We start from the raw sequence: 22,635 nt of genomic DNA, 5'->3' as shown, positions 1-22,635 counted from the left end.
CCCGCCACTTACGGCCGTCGCCGGGAAACCCCGGAAGTGAGGGCACGAGGCGGGCGGGAAGAAGTCGCGCGAACCCGGGTGCGCGGGAGGGGCTCGCGATGCGCGCGCGCAGGGGCTTTTCCGCGCATGTGCGGAGTGGGCTCCTGTCATGCGACGCCCAGGAACGGCTGGAACGGCGTGTACGGCCGTTAGCCGCAACTGGGTCGTTTTCCCAGCTCCGCGTTGCAATCGGAGGGCGTAGCCGGCCGCGTTCTCCGCGGGACTAGGGGGCCTGGGGAGTTCCTGCCCTGACAAGGGCCCTGTTTCCTCTTCGCGGGGCGGCGGTGAGGAATATACGAGGTGAGGAGGTCCGGGAGGCTCTTGGGCCGCGGCGCCCGTCACGTTCTCCCGGCCGGCCCGGAGGGAGGTAGAAGCAGAACCGGGAGGCCACGGGCTTGGCGGGGATGGAGCTGAGCTGGGCTTATCCAAAGATTCTCTCGCTCGGTTTCTTCCCCTCGATCCAACGCTTTGATAAGGAAGACTTTAGGGCGACGGGACTCACCCCCAGCCCCGCCGGCTTCAGACCGTGCGCGCCCCTTTGGAGCTCTCGTGGCTCGTGTGCAAGTCGTTCAGACAGCGGAGAACGAGCGAGCGCCCAGGACCTGCGGGGGCTGGGCCTTCTACATTGCGCGTCCAGAGGGCACGGCGCCATCCTGAAAGGTGTAATTACGTTGCTTCCAAAACGGTGATGATAAAGTTAACGCATGCCCATTGTTGGGAAAGGTAACAAGCAGCAGCAAACATTAGAGAAATGTAGACTGTGGACTTGCCCTGTAATCTGATGCTCTTGAGATGGGCGTTGTTAAAATCAACACCTGGTTGGCTATACGTCTGTGTTCTATGAAAACAGATGTCCGTGTGTTGTAGATATATTTCTTTTTTGTTGTTACCTAATTTCTCCATCGGATGCTTATGATTCTCTCCTGTACGCCCGATGTTGCCCTAGATCGGAGGCTGGCAAACTTTTTCTATAAAGCGCCAGATAGCAAATATTTTAGGCTCTTCTGGCCAAGAGCCAAGATGGAGGCTATTTTGTAGGTGCTTATATAAACAAAGAGAAAAGTGTCCAGAACACTTTGTTGGTGGAACTTAAAATGTAATAATCGAGTACAGTTTTTAAAATTTAGCTCTAATGAGAAGAATGGAATGCTTTTGGGGGATTCCAAGTCAGTCTTTCCTGTCATCAATTGATTGCAAATGTTCACCTGTAAAGACCATTCTTGTTTCACAAAAAGGCAGGTTGGACTTAGCTTATGGATGAAACAATGAACAAGCCAGATCTAAGCTCTGCTCTCATGAGCCCACGGTCTGGGTAGGCAGAGACCCATAAATCAGTAAAGAAATATATCGCCTCAAAGGTGTCATTAAGGAAAACAGAAGGGTGCTAAGACCATGATAAGGGAGGAGGGCGTTGCCTACACTGATAGGGTTATCTGAGAACGTGCTCAGGAGGTGAGATCCCACTCCGAAACCAGCCATGGGAAAAGTCCAGGCAGAGGGAATATCAAGGGAACATTCTGTTTAGTATAATGCTCAGTAATCTGGATACTGTGATTTTTCCATGCCAGTAAAGATCTATATCAAGAAGTTTTAACCTGTGATCCACCATGGATAGACTTCCACCAGACGTAGCACTATTGTACGTATGTGTGTTTTCATGAGCTGAAGATACACAGCACTTATCAGATTCTTAACGGGCTCTGTGAACCAAAACACGTTATGAATCTGTCTGGTCATTTTTTTTTTTTTTGGGGGGGGGTACACCAAGTTCAATCATCTGTTTTTATACACATATCCCCGTTTTCCCTCCCTTCCTTGACTCATTTTTAATGACTGCATAGGACAGTGTGGTGTGGACATACTATAATTTATTGAAGCCAGACTATGGAGTCTGTTGGGTTGGTTCCACTTTTAAACCACTAGTAAAAGTTTTAGTGTATACACAGATCTTGTGGTCAAAGGATTTGCACTTTTAATACTGATGTTGCTCAGCTGTCCACCAGAAAGGTTGTACACCCATGAATACTGTTGTCATGCATTCATTTTATGGTGTTTAAAATGCCATTTGAGGGCTTCCTAGGTGGTGCAGTGGTTGAGAATCTGCCTGCCCACGCAGGGGACATGGGTTCGATCCCTGCTCCTGGAGGATCCCACATGCCGCGGAGCAGCTGGGCCCGTGCGCCACAACTACTGAGCCTGTGCTTTAGAGCCCGTGAGCCACAACTGTTGAGCCCATGTGCTGCAACTACTGAAGCCCACGTGCCTAGAGCCTATGCTCCGCAACAAGAGAAGCCACGGCAATGCGCACCGCAACAGAGTAGCCTCCACTCACCACAACTAAAAAAAAGAAAGCCCGCACACAGCAAAAAAGACCCAACACAGCTAATAAATAAAAATAAATTTATAAAAAATAAATAAATTAATTAAATAAAATGCCATTTGAGACTGAAACTGTATCACAAGGCCTCCCCCGGCTCCTGTCAGTGGACCAAGTCAGAATCTATTGGTCAGGAGAAAGCAGTAGAGAGAGTTGCTAGAAGTAGAGGCTCCTGCAGACAGAGATGGTCTCCAAGGACCTGGAAACAAAACGTAAAATGCACACTTGCTGAGGGGACCCACCTAACAAGCAAAAGGGAAAGAATTAAAAACCCTTATGTATATACCCACTGTGGTCGTGCAAATGTGCTGAGGAATTTATCCTTGATTAGAAGCGTGTGCAGCATTGTGCACTGCAGACGTATCCCATTAAAATAGTACTTAATGTGCAGCAATAGGGGTAGGTTAATTGTAGCCCATCCCATAATACCATGTGTACGGATACAAAACAAGGGAGAGTATTTAGTAACATGGGGAAATGTTTCTAGCATTTCTTTTTTTAAATAAATTTATTTATTTATTTATTTATTAGCTGCGTTGGGTCTTCATTGCTGCACACGGGCTTTCTTTAGTTGCAGCGAGTGGGGGCTACTCTTCATTTTGGTGTACAGGCTCCTCATTGTAGTGGCTTCTCTTGTTGTGGAGCACGCGCTCTAGGCGCGTGGGCTTCAATAGTTGTGGCACACAGGCTCAGTAGTTGTGGCTCATGGGCTCTAGAGCACAGGCTCAATAGTTGTGGCACACGGGCTTAGTTGCTCTGTGGTGTGTGGAATCTTTCCGGACCAGGGCTCAAACCCGTGTCCCCTGCATTGGCAAGTGGATTCTTAACCACTGTGCCACCTAGGAAGTCCTAACATATTGTTTTTAAAAGCAGTATTACAAAATAATATGCATGATATGCCAGTTTTGAAAAAAGTGCATATATCCTCTCCAGAGGCAACTGCTGTGTCCAGCTTCTCGTGTGTCTTTTCAGAGATAAACTGTTCACAAGCACCTTTATATAACTCAGTGATATATTTTGGAAGTCGTTCTCTCTATCCCATTCTTTTTGACATCTGTATATGTAGATAATTTTTTGGCTTTAATAACTTTTTTTGAACTTAAAAAACGCAGACTATGAAAATATATAGACTATAAAAGTTATTAAGTAGTGGGTGACTGAGGAAATCTAGGCCCATTTAGACCTACGGTCTCAGTAAAGCCAAAGCTTGGTGTGACTGTCACCTCATCTCCTGCAGTAACTGAACCCCATCTGGTCAATTAGCTGAAGCCACGGCAACAGGAAAGTCTTGTGGCAACAGAGAAGGTCCTGTCCTGTCCTAGACATGAGCATTCCTTGGGCCTGATCACATGTCAAAAAATGAACCTTTGGTCACAAAGCAGCTGTCCTGGGGAGAAAAAGGAGGATTCCAATGTCTGGGAGTGGACATCCCTGACGAGGGGTTTGGGCTCTGGTGTCTGAGCAATGAGGCTGTCCTTAAGCCTGGCCCTGCCTGACTTATAAGGCAGTGACACCATCCTGGGCAGAACCTCTTGAGGCCCTGCTGGAAGCACAGCAGACACTGCAAAGCTATTTGGGTCATCTGGACATCAGGGCTCCTTCAGGGTCTTACTGTAGCAGTGTGGCCAAGGTGAGTGAATTGAAAGGATACACCTTTGATCGTACCAGCTCCTCTTAGGAGAGGGTGACAAACGTGAGAAAAAACAAAACCACTCACTGTATTGAGGCTGCTCTGCAGGGCAAAGGGCTCTGGGCTTGGAGTCAGACACTCAGGTTCCAGGCCTGTTCCATGGGCCAAGCCTGACTTTCTCTGTTGCCATTTCCATCTGTAAAATGGGGCTAACACCTGCCTCTTGGGTCCTGATAGTTAAACGACGCATATATAACAAAATGTGCAAATAAAAATGCAAGTCAAAACATTCCCATATGCCCCTCAAATAATTACCCTGTACTCTAGCATTTTCTCCCCCACCTCTAACACAGCACCTGTGTGCTCCTTAGTCATACATCCGTAAATTAAGCTGAGTGCTCTGAGAGTAGGAGGCTTATGTATCTGTTTCCTGTATTTGGCACATACTAAGTGCTCAGTAAATCACTGAAGGAAAAGATTATGAATTAAAAGGATATGTGCCATTGTTTAAGAAGAAACTCATACCTGCCAACTGCGACTGAAGGAAATTCTCTGTTGGGAGTGGTTTCTGAGTAATCTAGGGAGAAATGGGCTTGGAGGCCGACTTCAGTAGCTGTGTGATCCTGGGCAAGCGACTTAACCCCTCTGAGCCTCGTTTTCATCTGTAACAAGGCAAAGGGTATTCCTTTGTGGGTTGTGTGTGAAAAGCCCACATGTAGCAGGTACTCAGTATTATCTGTTATTCCCCATACAGATGTAAGCACAGCTCTCACAACATTCTTGGATTGTCCACGTTATTCTGTTCAATAAAGGCGTGTCATTAACTGTTCAGCTGAGCTTCTGGTTTTATCCTACCATCTCATAAATTCACAAATCACACACCTAAATTTTGGCTCAGAAAAAATAAAGTTGCAGCACACCTGGGTGTGGGAACCACGTTGGTTTGTTCTTTCTGCCTCTTACACATTTTGTTGCTGGGCACACTGATGACAGGGTCACTCAGAAAGGGACCCTCACTGACAAACTGGGACCAATCTTGATTCCCTGGAGACCATCATTTATTTTTGGTAAATGCCATCCATGAATATACACAGTATCATTCCCACAGAACAGTCTATAGTATCAAAAGTCCTGAAAACAAGGTGACAATTGAAAAAAAGAATTCACAATGTTCAGATTCTTCGATAATTTAATGTTCTCTGCCCTTGAGGCTACTAGACCTTAAGGTATCCAGGTCCGGTTATGTCCCAGTGACCGCAGAGGGCCTGTTGCATGATATATGCCAAATACACAGCAAAATTCAGAAATTCCAAGTGATTCTTCATTTGAACCTATTTGGCTTCTCTCATGAACAGGGGTTTGATTTTCCCAGTAATGAATGACTAAAAATAAGGTGCTTAAAAATACCACACTGAGTCTCAAGATAATGAACAAACACTATTTAAAAATGCCCTCTGAGCCTCAGTTTCCCCTTCTGTAAAACGAAGGAGTTGGATTCGAGTTAGTTTTGCAGACCATACCACGGATGGGTGAACTAAATTTGCTGTCACAATCCCCAGCAGTGAGGACGTGAGGGGAACCAGCTGCAAATGTGGATGTGAGAGAGGGGTGGTGGCTTGAGCCAGGGCAGCAGGTGGCTGGAAAACTGGCCTTCACGAGGTCAACGTCAGCTCTGAACTTTCAAGTCTCAAAAGTATGTCTTTGTCTTTTGATCTGATGATTTGGTCTAATATGATTGTCTCATTCCAGTGTTATGTACGCACTGTAGATTTATGTACAGAACTAAATATCCCATTTATTCACGTAAAAACCATAATAAAACCAGTCAGGTATTTCCCCTCACCAGCAGATCTTGCATTGGAAAAGAAAAACAAATATACAAATTTCAGCAACCTCAGAAATTTCATTAAACCTGCACAAAGGCATAATTCATTTTGGAGTTCGATTATGCGTTCAAGGAATCAGTTCCTATAAAGAGGAATACCGTAATATCTTTGCTGTGCAAAATTATCCCTGTTTATTGTGGATCAACTGCAGACTCCACTGCCTCTGGTGAAGGCGCTCCACAAGTTCTTTTCACAAATAACACCCCTTCCTGTTTTACGCAGCATCATCTCAGAACTTGGGGCCAGAGTAATTAAAAAGCAAGCCAACAACAAACGGGGACTCCTGAGGCCAGTGGTACTAAACTCAGGCCAGGAGGGGATCCTGTGACCTCTCCAGGAGCTGCCCATTCATAAGCTGACAAAATGTAACCTCTAAATACAAAATTCCAATGATCAAAAACAAACAGGAGTTCAAGCATAAGCTACGACAGGTACTTCCTCTTGGAACAGAGAACCGTCTCAGACGCCAGGAGGTAAAGGGTGACCTGATAACTTATCTGCTGATCAAGCCAAGTGCCTGTTCAAGAGGCTGGGGACAGGGCTGGAGGAAGAAGGCAGCCATCAGCGAAGACCCCACCAGCCAAGCAAGTGGTCCCCTCCGAGGGCACAGTCTCTCATGATGCCAGGTGTCCCGACCTGGACCTCAGCACACGGGTCACCCACGGGGGTCACATAGTCCTCCTGATGATGTGATTTTGCCAAAACCCAAACTTTCTTTTGACCAAAGACTCTGATTTGGCAAACCAAATCCTAGCTTGCTGCTTGCCCTTCACCAGAACATGATTCAGATCCCAACATAAACACCACGAGAACAGCCAATGATATCGGAGCGCTGAGCTCTCATCTGTGACACAAACTATGGATTTGACATTCATGATTCACTTCACTTTCAGAGACTGTGGTCACTAGAAAAGCGCTTCGAAACACTTCATTCCTTCCTACTAAATGCAGAAATGTGCCGAGACAGGTATCGCCAGCAACTTTTCTTGCTTTGAAACGCTTAAAAACAAAAGGGTTTCCCAACCATAAGCCGATCCTCATGCATCCTGCATTCCCTAAGGGGGACCGAGGCGTAAAAACACAGACAACTACAAAATATGCCCTAGAAAAATGCAAGATCCTCATAAAACCAGCACCTCCCCACCAAACGTCCTACTGAGTCAGCACAGACGTGGTGAAGGCTCATCAGAAAACACAAAATGAGTATTACAGAAATAGAGCTTGAAACACTGAACACGATTTCCTCAGGAGCCTTCTCACAGCCCTGTGTGTCCCCCTCCTCACTGCTCTGAGAGGAGAGACACCCCACTCCGGCAAGAGAAGGGGGAGCCAGGGACACAGTGGCCACCCTTCCCTCTGGATCTGGGCACGTGCCAACTCCAACTTTTGGGTCAGAGAATTAGGTTCTAAGAATTCAATGCTAATTGCAATAGCTTTGCGCTGGGGAACGTTTGCCAGAATTGCAAACAGCCATGGGGCTGACCAGAAAGCTGAGTCCATCTTTCTGGCTGGAGATGTTTTCAATAGCCCTTGCACGCCTCTGCTCCACGCCTGCACCAGTCCTACGCCTACCCGAGCAGTGGAATTAAAGCAGCTAGTGTGTCACCAAGCACCACCCTAGGGTCCTTTCCTTGCCACCCTCCCCGCAAACCACCTCTTGCCCGCTCCGAGGTTGGTGTCCTTTCCAGAGAGGGTCCTGGCTGTTATCTGGAAAGCAGAACAAGAACTCTGAAAAACATGACTTGGGGAATAAGTCCACACAGAAAGGTAAAACCTGGCCGAGATTTCCAGAGCGATGCGACCCTCAGAAGACAGATTCCAGGAAGAAGGGGCATGAAACCAGAGCTCAGGGGTGGTGGCCCCCACTGCGGGGACGGTGTCCTGAACCCCAGGGTCTCCTGATGGTTCTGCACCATCTCCCCTCGGCTGGGTTGTACATTCACTGGTTGTCAGAAGTTTCTGGTACTGCTGGGGGGTCAGAGGGAGGACTGGCAGAACGTCCTGCCCTGCTCGTGAGACTCTACACATCATAACGGTTCAAAGTGTACGAGTTTGGGTAGCTCTGCCGGCTGTACTGGAAGTGATCTGTCAAGATGTTGTTGCGGCCGTACTGATAGTCCCCGTGCTGGGGGAAGAGGACTCCGTTGTGGGGCTTCTCCAGGGGGCTCCGATGATGCTCTTTACTGTTCAGGTCCCCCGTCGTGACGGGGAGGAGGTGCTTCCGCGCTTGCTGATTTGCGTCATACTTGGTCTGCAAAGTCAAGAGAGCAGTGAGTCCATCAGCTCCCTGCCTGGGACACGCGCAGACAGAGGGGAGCTCACGATTCACGGCCAAGCAGCCACAAGTGTCACCCTGCGCGGGGCTGGGCATGGCCAGGGAACTGTCAATTGACCGACCCTCCCCGTCAGCCATCCCACAGCTTTACGTGGGAATAAACAGAATCTTCACAAGGAGGGAGCAAAATCCCTGACAAAGCCTCAGGAAACCTGAGAGCCACACTGGAGTGAGGCATGAGCCTGGGGTCATCAATGCAGGAAAAGGAAGCCCGGGGCGGAGGGGAGCTGGAACCCTGGCCTCTTAGTTCCTGGTGAGGCCCCTTCCCTTCCCCGCCCCCACCAACTCTTGGTGACTCCCTGGGCGTCGGGGGGACAGCCTCCCCCACCCCAGACTCACCTTGTTGTACAGAAAGACCCCCAGGATGGCGGTCATCATGCCCAGGACGTTGGTGCTGGTGACCGGGTTTCGCAGCATGATCAGGGACACTGTGATAACCATGATTCTCTTGGTGGCGTTGGCAACCGAGTAGCTCAGGGGGCTGATGAGGTTGAGGATGCTGAAGGCGATGACATTCTGGGCAAAGTTACAGAAGCCGCTGACAGCCAGGAGCAGAAGCGTCCAAGGCCATTGGGACACGTAGGTCTACAGAGATGGGGGAACAAAAACAGCACTGCGGTCACGTGCTTGCTGTGGTGGGCGTGGTGACACAGTGGCTTCTCAGGGTCACCCTCTCACGGGGGAACAGACCCAGGTGGGTCATCATGTGATACCAGGAGCTTTATATGTACAACTGCTGACCTTCAGGACACTGCACGGCACAGCAATAATAATCACCACCCGTTCCTGCTGAGGACGCAGAGCTTCAGGGGCGACATCAGCTACCCAAGGGGTGCAGCGTATGACACAAACCAAAGCCTTCCCTTGTCCCCGGATGGTGAGGGCCAGGGCTCTGGGTTAGCAGAGTGAAATCTGCATTCAGGACACCACCTCAGTCTGTTTGGGCTGCTACGACAAAATACCCCAGGCTGGGGGGCTTACAAACAGCAGACATTTATTTCTCACAGTTCTGGAGGCTGGAAGATTCCGCATCTGGAATCTTGGAATCTGGAATCTTGGAATCTTCCAAGGCACCAGCAGATTCTGCATCTGGTGAGAGCCCTTTTCCTGGTTCAGGGTGGCACCTTCTCACTGGGTCCTCAAGTGGCAGAAGTGGTGAAGGAGCTCTCTCAGGTCTCTTTTTTATAAGGGCATGAATCCCATTCATGGTGGCTCCACACTCATGACTTAATCACCTCCAAAAGGCCCCACCTCCTTACACCATCACGTTGTGGGGTGAGGTTTCAACATCTCTCTGGTTTCTTCATCTATGAAATGGGGAGGACTAATCCCTGCGAAGTCTGCACAACGCTGCTGCTGTGAGGATCAAATGCAATCACGGCTTTGAAAGTGCTTTAAAATAATCCCAAGCCAAACAAACAGGAGGTGATATTATCGTCACAACTTCAGTTACTGTCAGACCCTCACCAGAATGAAGCCACCCTAATGAGGCCCAGAAGTCAAAAAACCACAACTAGCAGACATCAAGACTACAGAACTCCTCAAAGAGCCTGGGCTGATCCCAGGGCAATTCCTGGGCTGCTCTGGCCTTTGACACGGGAAGATGCAGCTGGGTTCCCCCAGGACAGTGGTGTCTAGCGGTCCTGCCAGGATGGGAGCTGCAGCAATCCTAGGGCAGCTGCCTGATTCTATCTCCACCGCCCTCTGATAGGGCAGGATCCCGTAGTCCTCTTAAAGGTAAGGGAGATCCGAGTAGGTGACCTGCTCAGGGTCACCCAGAATGTTACCCTAGTTGGCATAATAGCCTCTGTAAGGCATGTGAGGCCATGAGCAAGCCTTCAGGGTGAGCTGGACTGTTCTCCCAGGAATTCTTCCCTGAGGGGACCCATAGGGACTCCTAAGCTATTTTCACAAGGCAGCCAGCTTACAAAGATATTTATCTTCCAGGAACCCAGCCAATCCAGCTTTTTAAAACAACCAACATACAATAAATTTGAGTGTTTTTTCCTCCCAGTGGCTAGCTCCATGTGTTTTAACACATATACTGATCCGTGTAGCCAACAGCGGAATCAGGATTCAGAACAGCTCCATCACCCCATAACACTCCCCAAGGGCGTCTTTGTGCAAACCCCCTCCCCCAACCACTGATGTGTTCTTCACGATAGGTTCATCTTTTGGAGACAGTCATATAAATGGAAGGCTACAGCATGGAAGCTTCTCAGATAAGTTTCTTTCATTCAGCATAATGCCCCAAGTTGCTGTAAGGGATGACAGTTGGTACCCGTTTTTTTGCTGGGAAATGTTCTGCTGTACAAACATTTCGAAGTTTCTTTATCCACTCACCTGTTCAAGGACATTTGGGTTGTTTCCAATACTTTGTGGTTATGAATAGAGTTGTTATAAACATTCGTGTACAGGCTTCTGTGTGAATCCGAGTTTCATTTCTCTAGAGTAAATACCCAGGAGTGAAACTGCTGGGACATATGGTCAGTGTATGTTTAACTTCAGAAGAAACTCCCAAATGTTTTCCAGAGTGGCCGCATCATTCTGCACCCGCTCCCAACAATATACAAGAATTCCAGTTGTAGCCCATCCTTGACGAACGTGGTACTGTCAGTACTTTTTATTGTAGTCATTCTACTAGATACGAGGTGGCATCTCATCATGGTTTTAATTTGCTTTTCCCAATGACTAATGATGTTGAACATATTTCACATGTCATCTGTACAATCACAATGGTGAAGTCCAAGTCTTTTGCCCATTCTTATGTTTTCCTACTGCTGAATTTTCAGAGTTCTTTATATATCCTGAACACAAGTCTCCTGTCAGTATCTCCTTGGCAAATACTTTTTCCCAGTCTGTAGGTCTTTCTTTCACTTAATAGTGTTTTGGAAAGCAAAAGTTTTTTCAATTTTGATGAAGCCCCCATTTACCAATTTTTTTGTTGTTGTTCATGGACTTTGCTTTTGGAGTTATGTCTAAGAACTAATCCCAAGTCATAAAGAGTTTTCTTCTATGTTTTCTTCTAAAGGTTATCATTTTTGCTCTTAAATTTAGGTCTAGAATACATTATGAGTTAAATTTTGTATAATGTATGAGGCTGAAGTCAAGCACCATTTGTTAAAGAAGCTATCCTTTCTCCATTAAATTGCCTTTGAACCTTTGTCAAAAATCAGTTACCCATATTTGTGAGTATAATTTCAGACTGTCTATTCTGCTTCATTGATCGATGTCTCTCTCCAGCAATATCCGCACCTTTATACTACATCTTAAATTTATGTAATGTGATTCCTCCAACTTTATCCTTCTTTCTCAGACTTACTTGGCCTTTCCAGTTCTCTTGCCAGTCAATGTAAATTTTCCAATCAGTTTTTCTATATTAAAACTTTTTAGTATATATAGGTATCTCTCTATCTCCATGTACACACACAGAGATTAGTATCTCAACTTTTTTTCATTAACGCCTTTGCCAAGGAGAAAAATTAAAGTTAAAATTTATGTAATGATTTATAGTTGAATTAATACTAAAGAATAAGATTTTGTTGGGGTGGAGAGAATATTATTCCATCCTTTTGAATTTGTATTTCTTTTATTTCTTTTTCTTGTCTTATTGCCCTGGCTATGATGTCAAGTATGATGTGGAAATAGGCGTGTTGAGAGTGAACATCTCTACCTCATTCGTGAATTTAGGGGGAAAAGCCTTCAATCTTTTATCATTATGATGTTAACTATATATGCCCTTGATAAGCTGAGGTAGTTTCCTTCTATTTCTAGTTTGCTGACTTTTTAAAACTCATGACTGGATGTTGGATTTTGTCAAATGCCTTTTCTGCATCAGTTGGTATGAATACATGATTTTTGTCAGGCTATTATAGATTACACTGACTGATTTTCAAGTACTGAGTCAGCCTTGCATTCTTGATTTAAATCCCACTTTTTCACAGTGTAGTATGCTTTTTATATATTGCTGCATTCAATTTATTCTAATACTTTGTTAAAGACTTTTGCCTCGATGTTCACGAGGGATTTTGGTCTTTTTCTTGGTTTTGTTATATGAGCCAAAAGTGTTCCTTTCCTCTTCTGTTTTCTGGAGGAGATTGTGTAGAACTGGTGTTTATGTTTCCTTTAAATGTTTGATAGAAATTACCAGTAAAACCATCTGGGCCTGATGACTTCTTTTTAAAAGGTTTTAAACTATGAGTTCAATTTCTTTAATAGCTCTAAGACTCAGGTTATCTTTTTCTTCTTGACTGGGTATGTTTTGATAGTTTTTAGTTTATGAGAAACTGGTCTATTTCATCTGTTGTTGAACTTATGTCTGTAGAGTTGTCAGTAGTGTTCATATGGTTTTACGGTCTCTTGAGTTCTGCAGTGCTATTCCCTCTTTCTTTCCTGATATTTGTAGTGTCCTCTCTCTCCTTTTTTTTTTTGGTCAGTTAGAAATGTGCTGTTTAGTTTCCGAGTGTTTGGAGATTTTTCATTACCTTTCTGTTATTTACTTCTAATTTCATTATGATGATCAGAGGATATACTTTGTATGTTTCCAATCCTTTTGTTTTATAACAAAGAATATGATCTATCTTGGTGAATGTTCCACATGTACCCCTGAAAGAATGTCTATTCTGCTGTTGTTGGAAAGCGTATTCTATAAATGTCAATGAGATATCCAATTGGTTGATTGTGGTGTTCAGTTCTTTATTCTTGCTGATTTTCTATAGTTCTATTGATTTTGAAGATTCTATATTTGCTGGATTATATGTTGACAATTCTTTAGTGTCAGTACTTTAAAAATGTTGTTCTACTTCTGGTTTTCATGGTTTCTGATGAGAAACCCACAGTCATCCAAACTGCTGTTCTCCTATAAATACTGCATCATTTTTCCCTGGCTGTTTTCAAGGTTTTTTTGTCTTTTAATCTTTTTCTCTCTGTGGTTTAAATGGGATAATTTCTATTGATTTTCAAGTTATGGACTTTCCTCTCATCTCCATTCTGCTGTTGCGTCCATCCAGTGAGTTTTCAAGTTGTTTCTTCCATTCTGAAATGTCCATTTGGTTCTATCTATCTTCTGTTCTTCCCAAGAGCATTCCTGAAGCATGATTATAAATGACTGCTTTAAAGTCTTTGTCCAATAGTTCCAACATCTGGGTCATCCCAGTGTTGGCATCTGTTGACTGTCTTTTCCCACAAGACTTGAAATTTTCCTGTTCTTCATATTCCAAGTAATTTTGGATTATATCCTGGACATTTAGAATCTTATAAGACTGTAGTTCTTATTTAAGTCCCGATATTTCGTTTTAGCAGACTCAGCTGGGTTCAGGCTACAAGCTTGAGCAGCCTCCTGCAGGTTGTGGTTCCAATGTCAGTTCTGTTTTCCAAGCCTTTTCAGGGGTACATAGTTCTGTCCTGAGTGTGCTCTACCCAGTGGTCAGTCTTGGTCCTGGGTAGTAATCTATCCTGTCTTTGTATGCTGCTAAGATCACATTCTCACATGTGCAGCTCAGGGGTGGGCCCAGAATTTCGTGGTGTTTTATAAGGTCACTTTCCCTGGGTTCCTCCTCTCTGTGTCTCCTTGGTACTTTCTGGTTTCTGAGGGCTCCCTCTTTCGGTCCTCCAGTCAGAAAGTTGGACTTAATTACCCCATTCTGCTCTGTCCTTCCCATAACTGCACTCCTTCCAGGGGCCAAGCAGTGGGAGGATGAAGAGAGAGAAAAAAATGCAATGGGGCTAATCCCATCCTGTGACTGCAGAGGAAGGCTGCCCCGCCAGCATCTCAGGTGCCTGTGGGACCTTGCTGCCACCACCACCATGGGATTGCTGGGGGCCTGCAATGCAAGAGAACAAAGGAAACAGAGAAAAAAGGGGATTCCCCTTACTTTCTCTGAGCATCAGGAATCTCCTTTCCCCGTGTGCAAGCAGCAAAGAGGGCTTTTGACTCTGTTCTCCCCCAGTGCCCATGTCTGCGTTTCTGCCTGCCTTGAGTCCAGGCTGGAGACACAGGAGGCAAAAGAAAGGCAATCTCACAGATGGCTCAGTGGTACTTTGCAATCTGGTTTTCTCCACCAGCCTGCCTGCTCCATTTACTTTCCAGTTCGCAAATACCTGCTTCACGCATCCTGTCCAAGCTTTAAAACTAGGCTGCCTGCTCCAGAGTCTGGCGATCCGTGCCTGGCTTTAGCTGAATTGTTGGCAGCAGGGCTGGGCGTGTCTGGGAACTCCCCGCTGTAGCCTTTGATTCCTGGTAACACAGCGAGTAGTAGGCCCCAGCTGATATTTTCCCACCTGAGCCTCCTCTCTCCTGCTATGGAGCACAGCACTGGGACACCGCTAACTCACCTGGCTGCTGTGGGAGGCACAGGGCAGAGCAGAGCAGCCCTGACAGGAACCCTGCCTTCAGGCAGCAGCACTGGAATACTGCGTGCTCCTACGCTGCTGTTAAAACGCACAAGGGCTCCATCAAGATAAAAAATATATGGCCTCAACAAGAAAGAAGAGGTTACCTAAGGTAATACAAAAAGGTAATTACTAGAAGAAAACCGAGAAATGTCCTAAATACAAAAGAAAGCAAAGCAAAGAAAGCAGACAAAAAAAGAGAAGAGAGCCGAGCAAACCCTACAAATACTTGTCTGTGTGTATACACACAGACACCAATGACTTGTAACAGAACAGTGTAAGAGAACTGATGCCAAACCTGCAATGCAGACAGTACTATGCAGCCAATAAAAGGAACAAGAAAGACCTAACAGGTCAGTATGGAGTGATCTTCAGGACGTGTTATTGAGTGAAAAGAGCAAGGCACTCTTCTCTAAGTATCTAAAAAGTTACTTTTTGTGTAAGGAGGAGGGAGGTATGAACACACTTGGCCCTCGGTACCTGTGGGGGATTGGTTCCAGGAGCCCCCAAACCTGAGGATGCTCAAGTCTCTCATATAAAATAGCATAGTACAATTTATAGAGTCAGCCCTCTGTATCCATGGGTTTCACACCTGCAGACTCAACCAACCTCGTATTAAAATTTTGATCCTAGGTTGAATAGGGGGACTCGAGACTCATGGATATGGAGGGTCGACTGTATACAGAAATTTGCTTATGTTTGCCAAAAGAAGCACTGAGAGGGTAAACCAAGATCATAAGAATGGCTACTTATGGGGGTCCGGGTGGGGTGGGGGGAGGCAGCAGGGATTGAAGCCAGACTTCTTTGAATAAACCCTGTCTTATCGTTTGAGTTTGGAGAGAGAAAGGTTTGATATATTCAGTAGGGAAAAAAAATTGCACAGAATTTGAAAACAGAAGTAAAGGAACCCAAATGCATAAGAAGTTCGTAACAGAGGCGCATCGTGAAAATTATTTTAAGTGCTCTTAGAACACAGTATTCCAGTTGTACATCTGTAATGCAACTTGTTTTAAGGACAAACAGAGCTGCAAAGAAATCTTGACCATCTCTCACTACCCTACCTGCAAGTTGTCTTATAGGAGTTCTCACTTCCAAGCAATTACATGTACACCATGTACACAGTAGAATCATGTGTGAATAATTTCCATAGTATATGCAAATAAGAAATGTTGTAAGAAACCAAGTGTACCAGAAAAGACACACACCCACACACACCCACACACACACATACAAATCAGCAGTAATAAATCCCGTAATGTTAAACTGGAATTAGAATGAATTGGGATAAACTCTCCCCTTCACCACCAAATACATCTTTCCTAGTTTTTTACTGCAAAGGCTTAAAAGCAATGACAACCCACCAGCAGTGAGCACACATGGCACTCAGATGGTATCTCTCAACACCACTCTCTTTGCTAAAAGCAACCGGGGTCCCTGAAGGAGTGGCTGATTGCAGGTCTGGGATGGGAGGTGCACAAGATGAGGGAGGACATCCTGCAGGACCAAAAGCTACCCAAGGCTGATATGTGCTATCAGAAGGGCAGGGAGCCAACAGGAAGGACTCCATTGGCCCAGACAAGACAATCTGAACGTTAAAAAAAATAATATGTACAACTGACAAACACGAGTTCCCAATGATACTGTCAATAAATCAAAGAACCCTCCTTCACCCGGAAAAAACCCTCAACTCACTGGTTAACACTGAAGTAAGCTCTGACTCTTTACTCTGAAAACTGGTAATTAAAAAGAAAGAAAAGCAGTAAACTGCTTTTCGTGCACTGTACTTCCAGGTAACAAACTAGTTCTGGTGATGAAAAGTTCTTCACAGAAATATTATAGCTAATCAACGTGGAAGGGAAGTTAGAACACAGCCACAGTTTCCTCACCTGGAAACCAGAGATAATCTCCACTGCGTCCACAGGTGGTGGTAAGGATTAAAGACTAATGTCAAGAATCCAGTCAGACCTCATTAAGCCCTACCTCTGTCTAACTTGGGCCTGGAAGAACCATGCCCACCTCCTTCTTATCACTGTCGCCTGCATTAGTTTCTAGCATATTCTCTGGAGGCTGGTCGTGTAGGTGGTGGGCAGATGCTCTTTCCTGTGCTCAGAGAGCTGTGGATGCCTCCAGAGTCAATAGAAGTACAGACAGAGATGACACCAAGAAAGGACTCGAGCAGTGCAAGCACAGTTTCAAAAAGGCAAAGTGAGATCTGTACCAGACTGTCAGGACGGGAAAGTTGCCCGGGCTGGCATTTTTTTCTTCCTTGAATGCACTGGCACAAATGCAGCGGCTATCAGCAGCTGGGATCTAGCACAACCGAGAAGGAAATGCAAAGGAAGCCTTCTTCCTTGACTGCACGCAGTGTGAGTCATCAAAGAGCGGAGGGCTAAATGGGCTGGCTGTCAGAGGCCTCAGATGCCCCCAAGTCAACACAGAGGCGTGACTCCCTGACAAAGCACCTACTTTGGAACCAGTTAAGAAAAGGGCACGTTCTTGGCCCAGGCCAACTCACCAGGTCGCTGCTGACCAGGAAAGCCGAGAGGTCCACCAGGACCCACGTGGGGATCATAAAAAAGATGGCATGGCAGCCCAAGATGTTCAGCAGCCGGAGGTGGTGGATCCTCGAATCTCTTAACACCTGAAGAGAGAAAACCTCTTTAAAGGCTGATTGAAGCTATAGGTGGCAAGAGGGGCTCTGCCTACCCAGGGCCCACACATGGTGACTGCATTAACCCTGACATATGACCCTGACCGCCAAACCTGCAAATGCACCTATAAGACACACAGTCCACGTCCAAAGCAAGCATGGTATTTCATACGTGAAGGAAAAGGAAAAAAACAAAACAAAAACAAAAAACAGCAACGCTCAATGCTGGTGAAGCTACAGTGAAACAGGCACTTTGAAATGGCACTGGTTAATGTCTGAATGGCATATAGTTCCAGAAAACAATCAGGCAAAGTATATAAGAGCCATAATATCTCATACCCTCTGACCCAAGAACTGTACACCTATCAAAAGGAAACAACCTGAGAGACAAAAATGTTATGCACAAAGATGTTCTTTACTCTATTATTTACAGTGAATAGCTGCAAATAACCCGCATCTGTAATAGGGAAACCGACTGCGTTACCTGTGGTACCTGAAAAAGAGTGATTATTATTGTAGTTAGGAGCAATAATTTTTAACGATATGGGAGAATGCAATGTTACAATAATAAATGAACAAAGCGACTCTAAAAACTGTGCAGGAAAAAACCTCTAGCATTAATAATAGTTCTCTTTAGGCACAGTACTGCAACTTTCCTCAGTAAAGAGGAAACCCTGGGGCGGGGGCAGGTCTCTCTTGATTCTTTGCCTCCAGCGCCTACTATGGTACCTGGCACACCGTAGGTGCTCAATAAGTTTTCTGATTTCTTTTCATTGAGCTTTTCTCTATTTTTTCACATTCAACATAGGTGAACTTTATAATAAACAAAACAGCTGTTTAAAAAACAAAACAAATAGAAAACCAGCAGAAGGGCAACAGGATTTTTTTTGTCCCGACACTGAAGAACACCTACACAGCCACTTTTTTTTGATGCTACCCACAAACCCCTGAAACACCACGTGCACCCTGGATGGCACCCAAATACCTTTTTGGAGAAAATATTCTGAAGCGAGAAGCACAGTGTGGCAGCAAGGGCACTGACAAGGCCCCACATGTCGAAGGACAACTCTGTGACGGTGGCCAGCAGGACGCCGCTGATGATGGGGATGAGTGACAGGTACACCTGTGAGAGGAGGGCAGGAGGGGCTGACGGGCCAGGGCGGAGCTGCGCCACCCAACACAGATGACCGGAGGAGAGCCTCAGCTGCTCTCTCTCCCCTCCCCAAAGGGTCACCACCTACCCCTCTGGACAATGGTATTAGCTGTGATAGTGATGCTCGGGGTGGGGTGGGGGGGAGGCAGATGGTTCTCAGAGTACCTTAGGGCAGGGCTGTGTCACTGTGGATGGCCACACCCTGCATACCATCACCCCCATTAAGAGCCACAAACCAGGGCTGGTCCTAATAGGATCTTTCCAGCCGCCGCCACCAACACACCTGGGTCTGAAACTTCAATCCTTAGAGGCTGGCCGGGTCCCTCTTATTTTAGGCTCTTCCAACATGCAGTTATCCCTGGTGGGGACACTCCCCTGGCACCTTCTCCAGCTGGAGACCCCCTTTCCCTTCAGGTGTCAGTTCACAAATGCAAGAACTTTCCCTGACCCACCTCCTGCTGGACGCTGTCAGGCTCTTCTGCTGTGTGTTCCAGGGAATAGCGCTCTCCACTCACTGTAAGCACCCTTTACATTGTCTGTGTCCCTGCACTGTGTCCCTTGTTCACTGCTCTATCCTGGTGCCTGGCACACGGCAGACACCCAATAACTGCTGGCTGAAAGAATGAGTAGCGAGTGCCATGACAGGGGGCCTTCCAGAAGGCCCAAGCTTCCCAGGACCCCGTGCAAGAGATGGCCCTGGAGCTCTGGTGGCTAAATGAGCTCCTAACTTCCAGAGAAATGGGATCCATTCCCAATATTTACCTCTTCTTACTCCTGGCTCATTCTTCTCCTACAAGGATACTCTTAAAGCACTTTGAAGATTTTAGGAGGGGGTGGTGAGGCTCCCCAGCCCCCACCCTCCACAAAGGGCAGAGTAACGGCTCAAGATTCCAGAATTCCTGCTCCCCCACTACTGGCTGCAGCCCTCAGGCTCTCCCTTTTGAAGTCCCATTTCTTGCCCTGAGATCAGGAATGATCACCCAGCCTACCTGGACAGGGTGGGGCCACACTTACTCTATCATCATCATTAGTCTCCTGCCTAGGCCATTCCTGTCTTTCCTCTCTGTGTAAGGTCCTGGCTCCTTGCCCAAGCCGGGTACAATGTCCCTGACAACAGGGAAACCTGATAAACACAGTGTGATATTGAGAGATGCAGCCGCACACCTCCCGGGCAACTCCGACCTGGGGAGACAAGTCACACCTGATATCACCCTGGGGGTGGGCTGCAGAGCACACCCGGATCTTGCAGGGAAAAAGACTGGCTAAAAACATCAGCCAGAGGTGGCCCCATTTCTAGGAGCTGATCCAGGGCACCGCCGTTCTAAGTTACATAAAATACAGAATGCCAGAAACCGACCACACAGAAAAGAGGCGCTCTGTCCAGAATGAAATGGATTCCAGCTGGGACAACAGGAGTCCCACTTCCACTCAAGGACACAGGACAAGGCTGTCTCTGGCTGAAGCCACAGCTTCTCTCGCCCCAGGCCAGGAAATACCCTGGCTTGGCATCTTGAACAGACCCTGCGATTGTGCCCAGACCATCTTCCCTATGCAGCCCGGGGTTCTGCATGTTGTTTTCACTTCCATTCCCAGATGTTCACAATTCTTGGCTGTTTTTATTTTGAAGGCTTTGCTGGCTTTGGCAAAATCAGACTCCTCTGATTAGCATCTCACTTCTGACTCCAGAAGTCCCAACCTGACCATTATCTCTCGCAAAGACTGAAACTCTGTCAGAGTTCCATTCCAGCAAGGAGTCAGATGTTCCAACCCTGATCCCACTGGAGGGGCATGGGGTGTCTGGTCTAGATGGGATCAAGTTATCCAAGTTGCCTACCAGCAACCCCAGGCAGGGAATCAAAACAGGGGGGAATACTGGACCTGAGATGGATGGCAATATCCTGAGATCACACAGCAGAGACAACTCAGGAACATACACCCCACACACCACTGCCCCCAGGGTGATTCCAGAACATTAGCAGCAAAGAAGCCACCAGAGGTCTCTAAGCTGACTTCCTTATTTGACAGGAAACCAGGAAGCAGACAGGCCAGAAACCTGAACCACGTCACCAGCTGGGCAAAAGCCGGGAAGCCCTTGGGGCCCCCACTGGCCCAGGGCCCTCCTGGGTTACCTTGGTGCTCTGTTTCTCCTTCATGATGATCCGGGACAGGAGGACCACCCAGATGGGCATGGTGGCCTTCACTGCAAAGAGAGGCAAGGGGCGTTCAGGGAGCTGTTCCAATCCCAGAACCCACTCTGGGACCCTGTCCCAATTCCATTGGAAGGGTGGGAAGGCTTGGCAGCCCCTCAAACAGCTTTGGCTCTTCTCTTTCTGTGGGCCTTCCCCCTAACCCAAGAGTTCTGATCCGCCTGGCCCAGCTCTCAGCACTCTTCTCAATCCTTTCCCTCCCCAAGACCCCTGGTGCCTGTCCCTCTCTTGCTAAATGCTTTTGGTGGCCTCCAGCGCCTTCCGGAGAGAAGCGGACTTCTCAGGCCGACATTCCAGGCCGGCGAGCGCACCCGGGTAGGCGCACTCCTACCCAAGCGCCAAAGCCCCAGGCGGCGTGTCCCGGCCGCCGCCCCCTAGGCCAGCCTCGGCACCCACCGGTGTGCGCGTAGGACACGGGCACCTTCCAGATGCTGACGTGCGCGGACACTGATGCGAAGTACTTGCCGAAGGCGAGTGGCAGCACGTAGCGCGGATAGAAGCGCGGCGGCAGCAGCGGGCCCGGCGATTGATGCGGACCCGGCCCAGGGCCCGAGACGGGCGGCGCCGGGGGCACACGCCAGGCGCGGAGCAGAGGCGGGAGCCCCGCGCACAACGCCAGGATGTGGCACAGAGACACGGTCACGGGGAATGGGAAGGCGCTCAGGATCACCTTGTTGACCACATTGCCGCCCGCGCTCAGCGCGTACCACAGCAGGCACAGCGCCGCCACCCGCGCGCCCTCGCGTGCCCCGCCGCCGCCGCTCGCGGCTCCCGGGCCCCCGGCGCCCGCGCCCACTCCCACCGCCGCCACCGCCGTCATCCTTTCCGAGCGGCCGCCCCTTCCCGCCTGTCCGACGGCCCGACGCCGGGCGGGGGCGGGGCCGGACGGGGGCGGGGGGGCCGGACGGGGGCGGGAGGGCCGGCCAACGCCGCTCCCCATTGGCCTCCGCCGCTTGCGTCACCGCCACGCGCCGGCCGACGCTCCCGCCACCACGTAGCGAGCGCAGGCCCCGCCCCGCCTCGTGTGAGCTTCCTGAGGGGGACGGGCCTGTTCCGGAAGCGGAAGGAAGAAAAGAGGACTGTGAGCCGAGAAGGGCTCTTCGAGCAGGGGGCTGGCCCGGGGGACTGGGGACGAGGGCCCAGAGCACAAGCAGGAGGGGCGGACGGGAGCGGTAAGGCCCCGCCACGTTGGTATCCGAGAGCGGAAGATCGAGTTCGTGGGTCCGAGCTGCATCGGCGCCCTCCTGCCGGATTCCTGATGACCGGCGGCGGACGACGAAGGTAAAAGACCAGACCTTTCGCGCAGAGAAACCGAATTGTGAAACCCTCTCCATGCGCTAAATCTTTCTGCAAACCCGGAGCGAACTCCCGTGCTCAGACTCCAACAGAGGGACCAACCCAGAGGGTCCGGGAGCACCTTCTGGGAATGCGATGTGCGCTGTGCGGTAGGTTATCATCATCTTCGTTTCACGGACTGACGGACCGAAGCTCAGAGAAGGGAAGCGACGTGCCTTTGACCCTCCGGCCAATTTGGGAGCCGTGATAATGGCAGCCTCCTCGGGCACCTGTCTCTAGGGATCTACAAGGAGGAAGGATGCCGGCCCCGACTGCTGATGCACAAAGACTGGCCGGGATACAGCATTCCCAAGCCACAACGGAGGAAAACAAAACGGTATTTTCAGCAACATGATCTCGTACTAAAGGACTTCGTTCGAAAAATCATGTACTTCCAACTTTTGGGGGATAGGGAGTGTTTAAAATTTACTTCTACCGTGTCCTTACTTGGCAAATTAAAAAGTGGCAACCCAACCCTAAGGTGTTTGGCGGGAAGTCTTAGCTTAACCTTATGTGCTCAAAGGTAGGTAACATCTGTACGCTAGGGCTTATTAGATACTTAGACACAGGACAGGTGGTCCCTGCAGGGGCTGGGTGAGCAGTGACCTCCCTTAAAACCCCGGTCTGAGAAAA

The 22,635-nt window shown here is 48.1% G+C and overlaps 1 protein-coding gene across 4 annotated transcripts; it reads right to left on the bottom strand.

Moving 5' to 3' along the window:
* Window positions 1–5,086: 5,086 nt before the first annotated feature.
* SLC35E1 (solute carrier family 35 member E1) lies at window positions 5,087–21,541 on the bottom strand. Of its 4 annotated transcripts, none has more exons than XM_057709006.1 (6): window positions 21,064–21,541; window positions 20,590–20,660; window positions 18,293–18,430; window positions 17,173–17,298; window positions 8,607–8,852; window positions 5,087–8,183 (listed from the first exon to the last, which is right to left on the bottom strand). In XM_057709006.1, exons 1-6 carry the CDS (start codon window positions 21,485–21,487, stop codon window positions 7,953–7,955), a joined length of 1,236 nt encoding a protein of 411 aa, XP_057564989.1. In that variant the 5' UTR covers window positions 21,488–21,541; the 3' UTR covers window positions 5,087–7,952. The 4 variants fall into 4 exon arrangements, with proteins under 4 accessions (XP_057564989.1, XP_057564990.1, XP_057564991.1 ...); XM_057709007.1 differs by having other exon boundaries at window positions 21,133–21,541; XM_057709008.1 differs by lacking the exon at window positions 18,293–18,430.
* Between the last annotated feature and the right edge of the window lie 1,094 nt (window positions 21,542–22,635).

This window comes from Hippopotamus amphibius, chromosome 15 (genome assembly GCF_030028045.1).
Source record: "Hippopotamus amphibius kiboko isolate mHipAmp2 chromosome 15, mHipAmp2.hap2, whole genome shotgun sequence".
Lineage (NCBI taxonomy): Eukaryota > Metazoa > Chordata > Mammalia > Artiodactyla > Hippopotamidae > Hippopotamus > Hippopotamus amphibius.
This window is presented reverse-complemented; position numbering and strand designations above follow the sequence as displayed.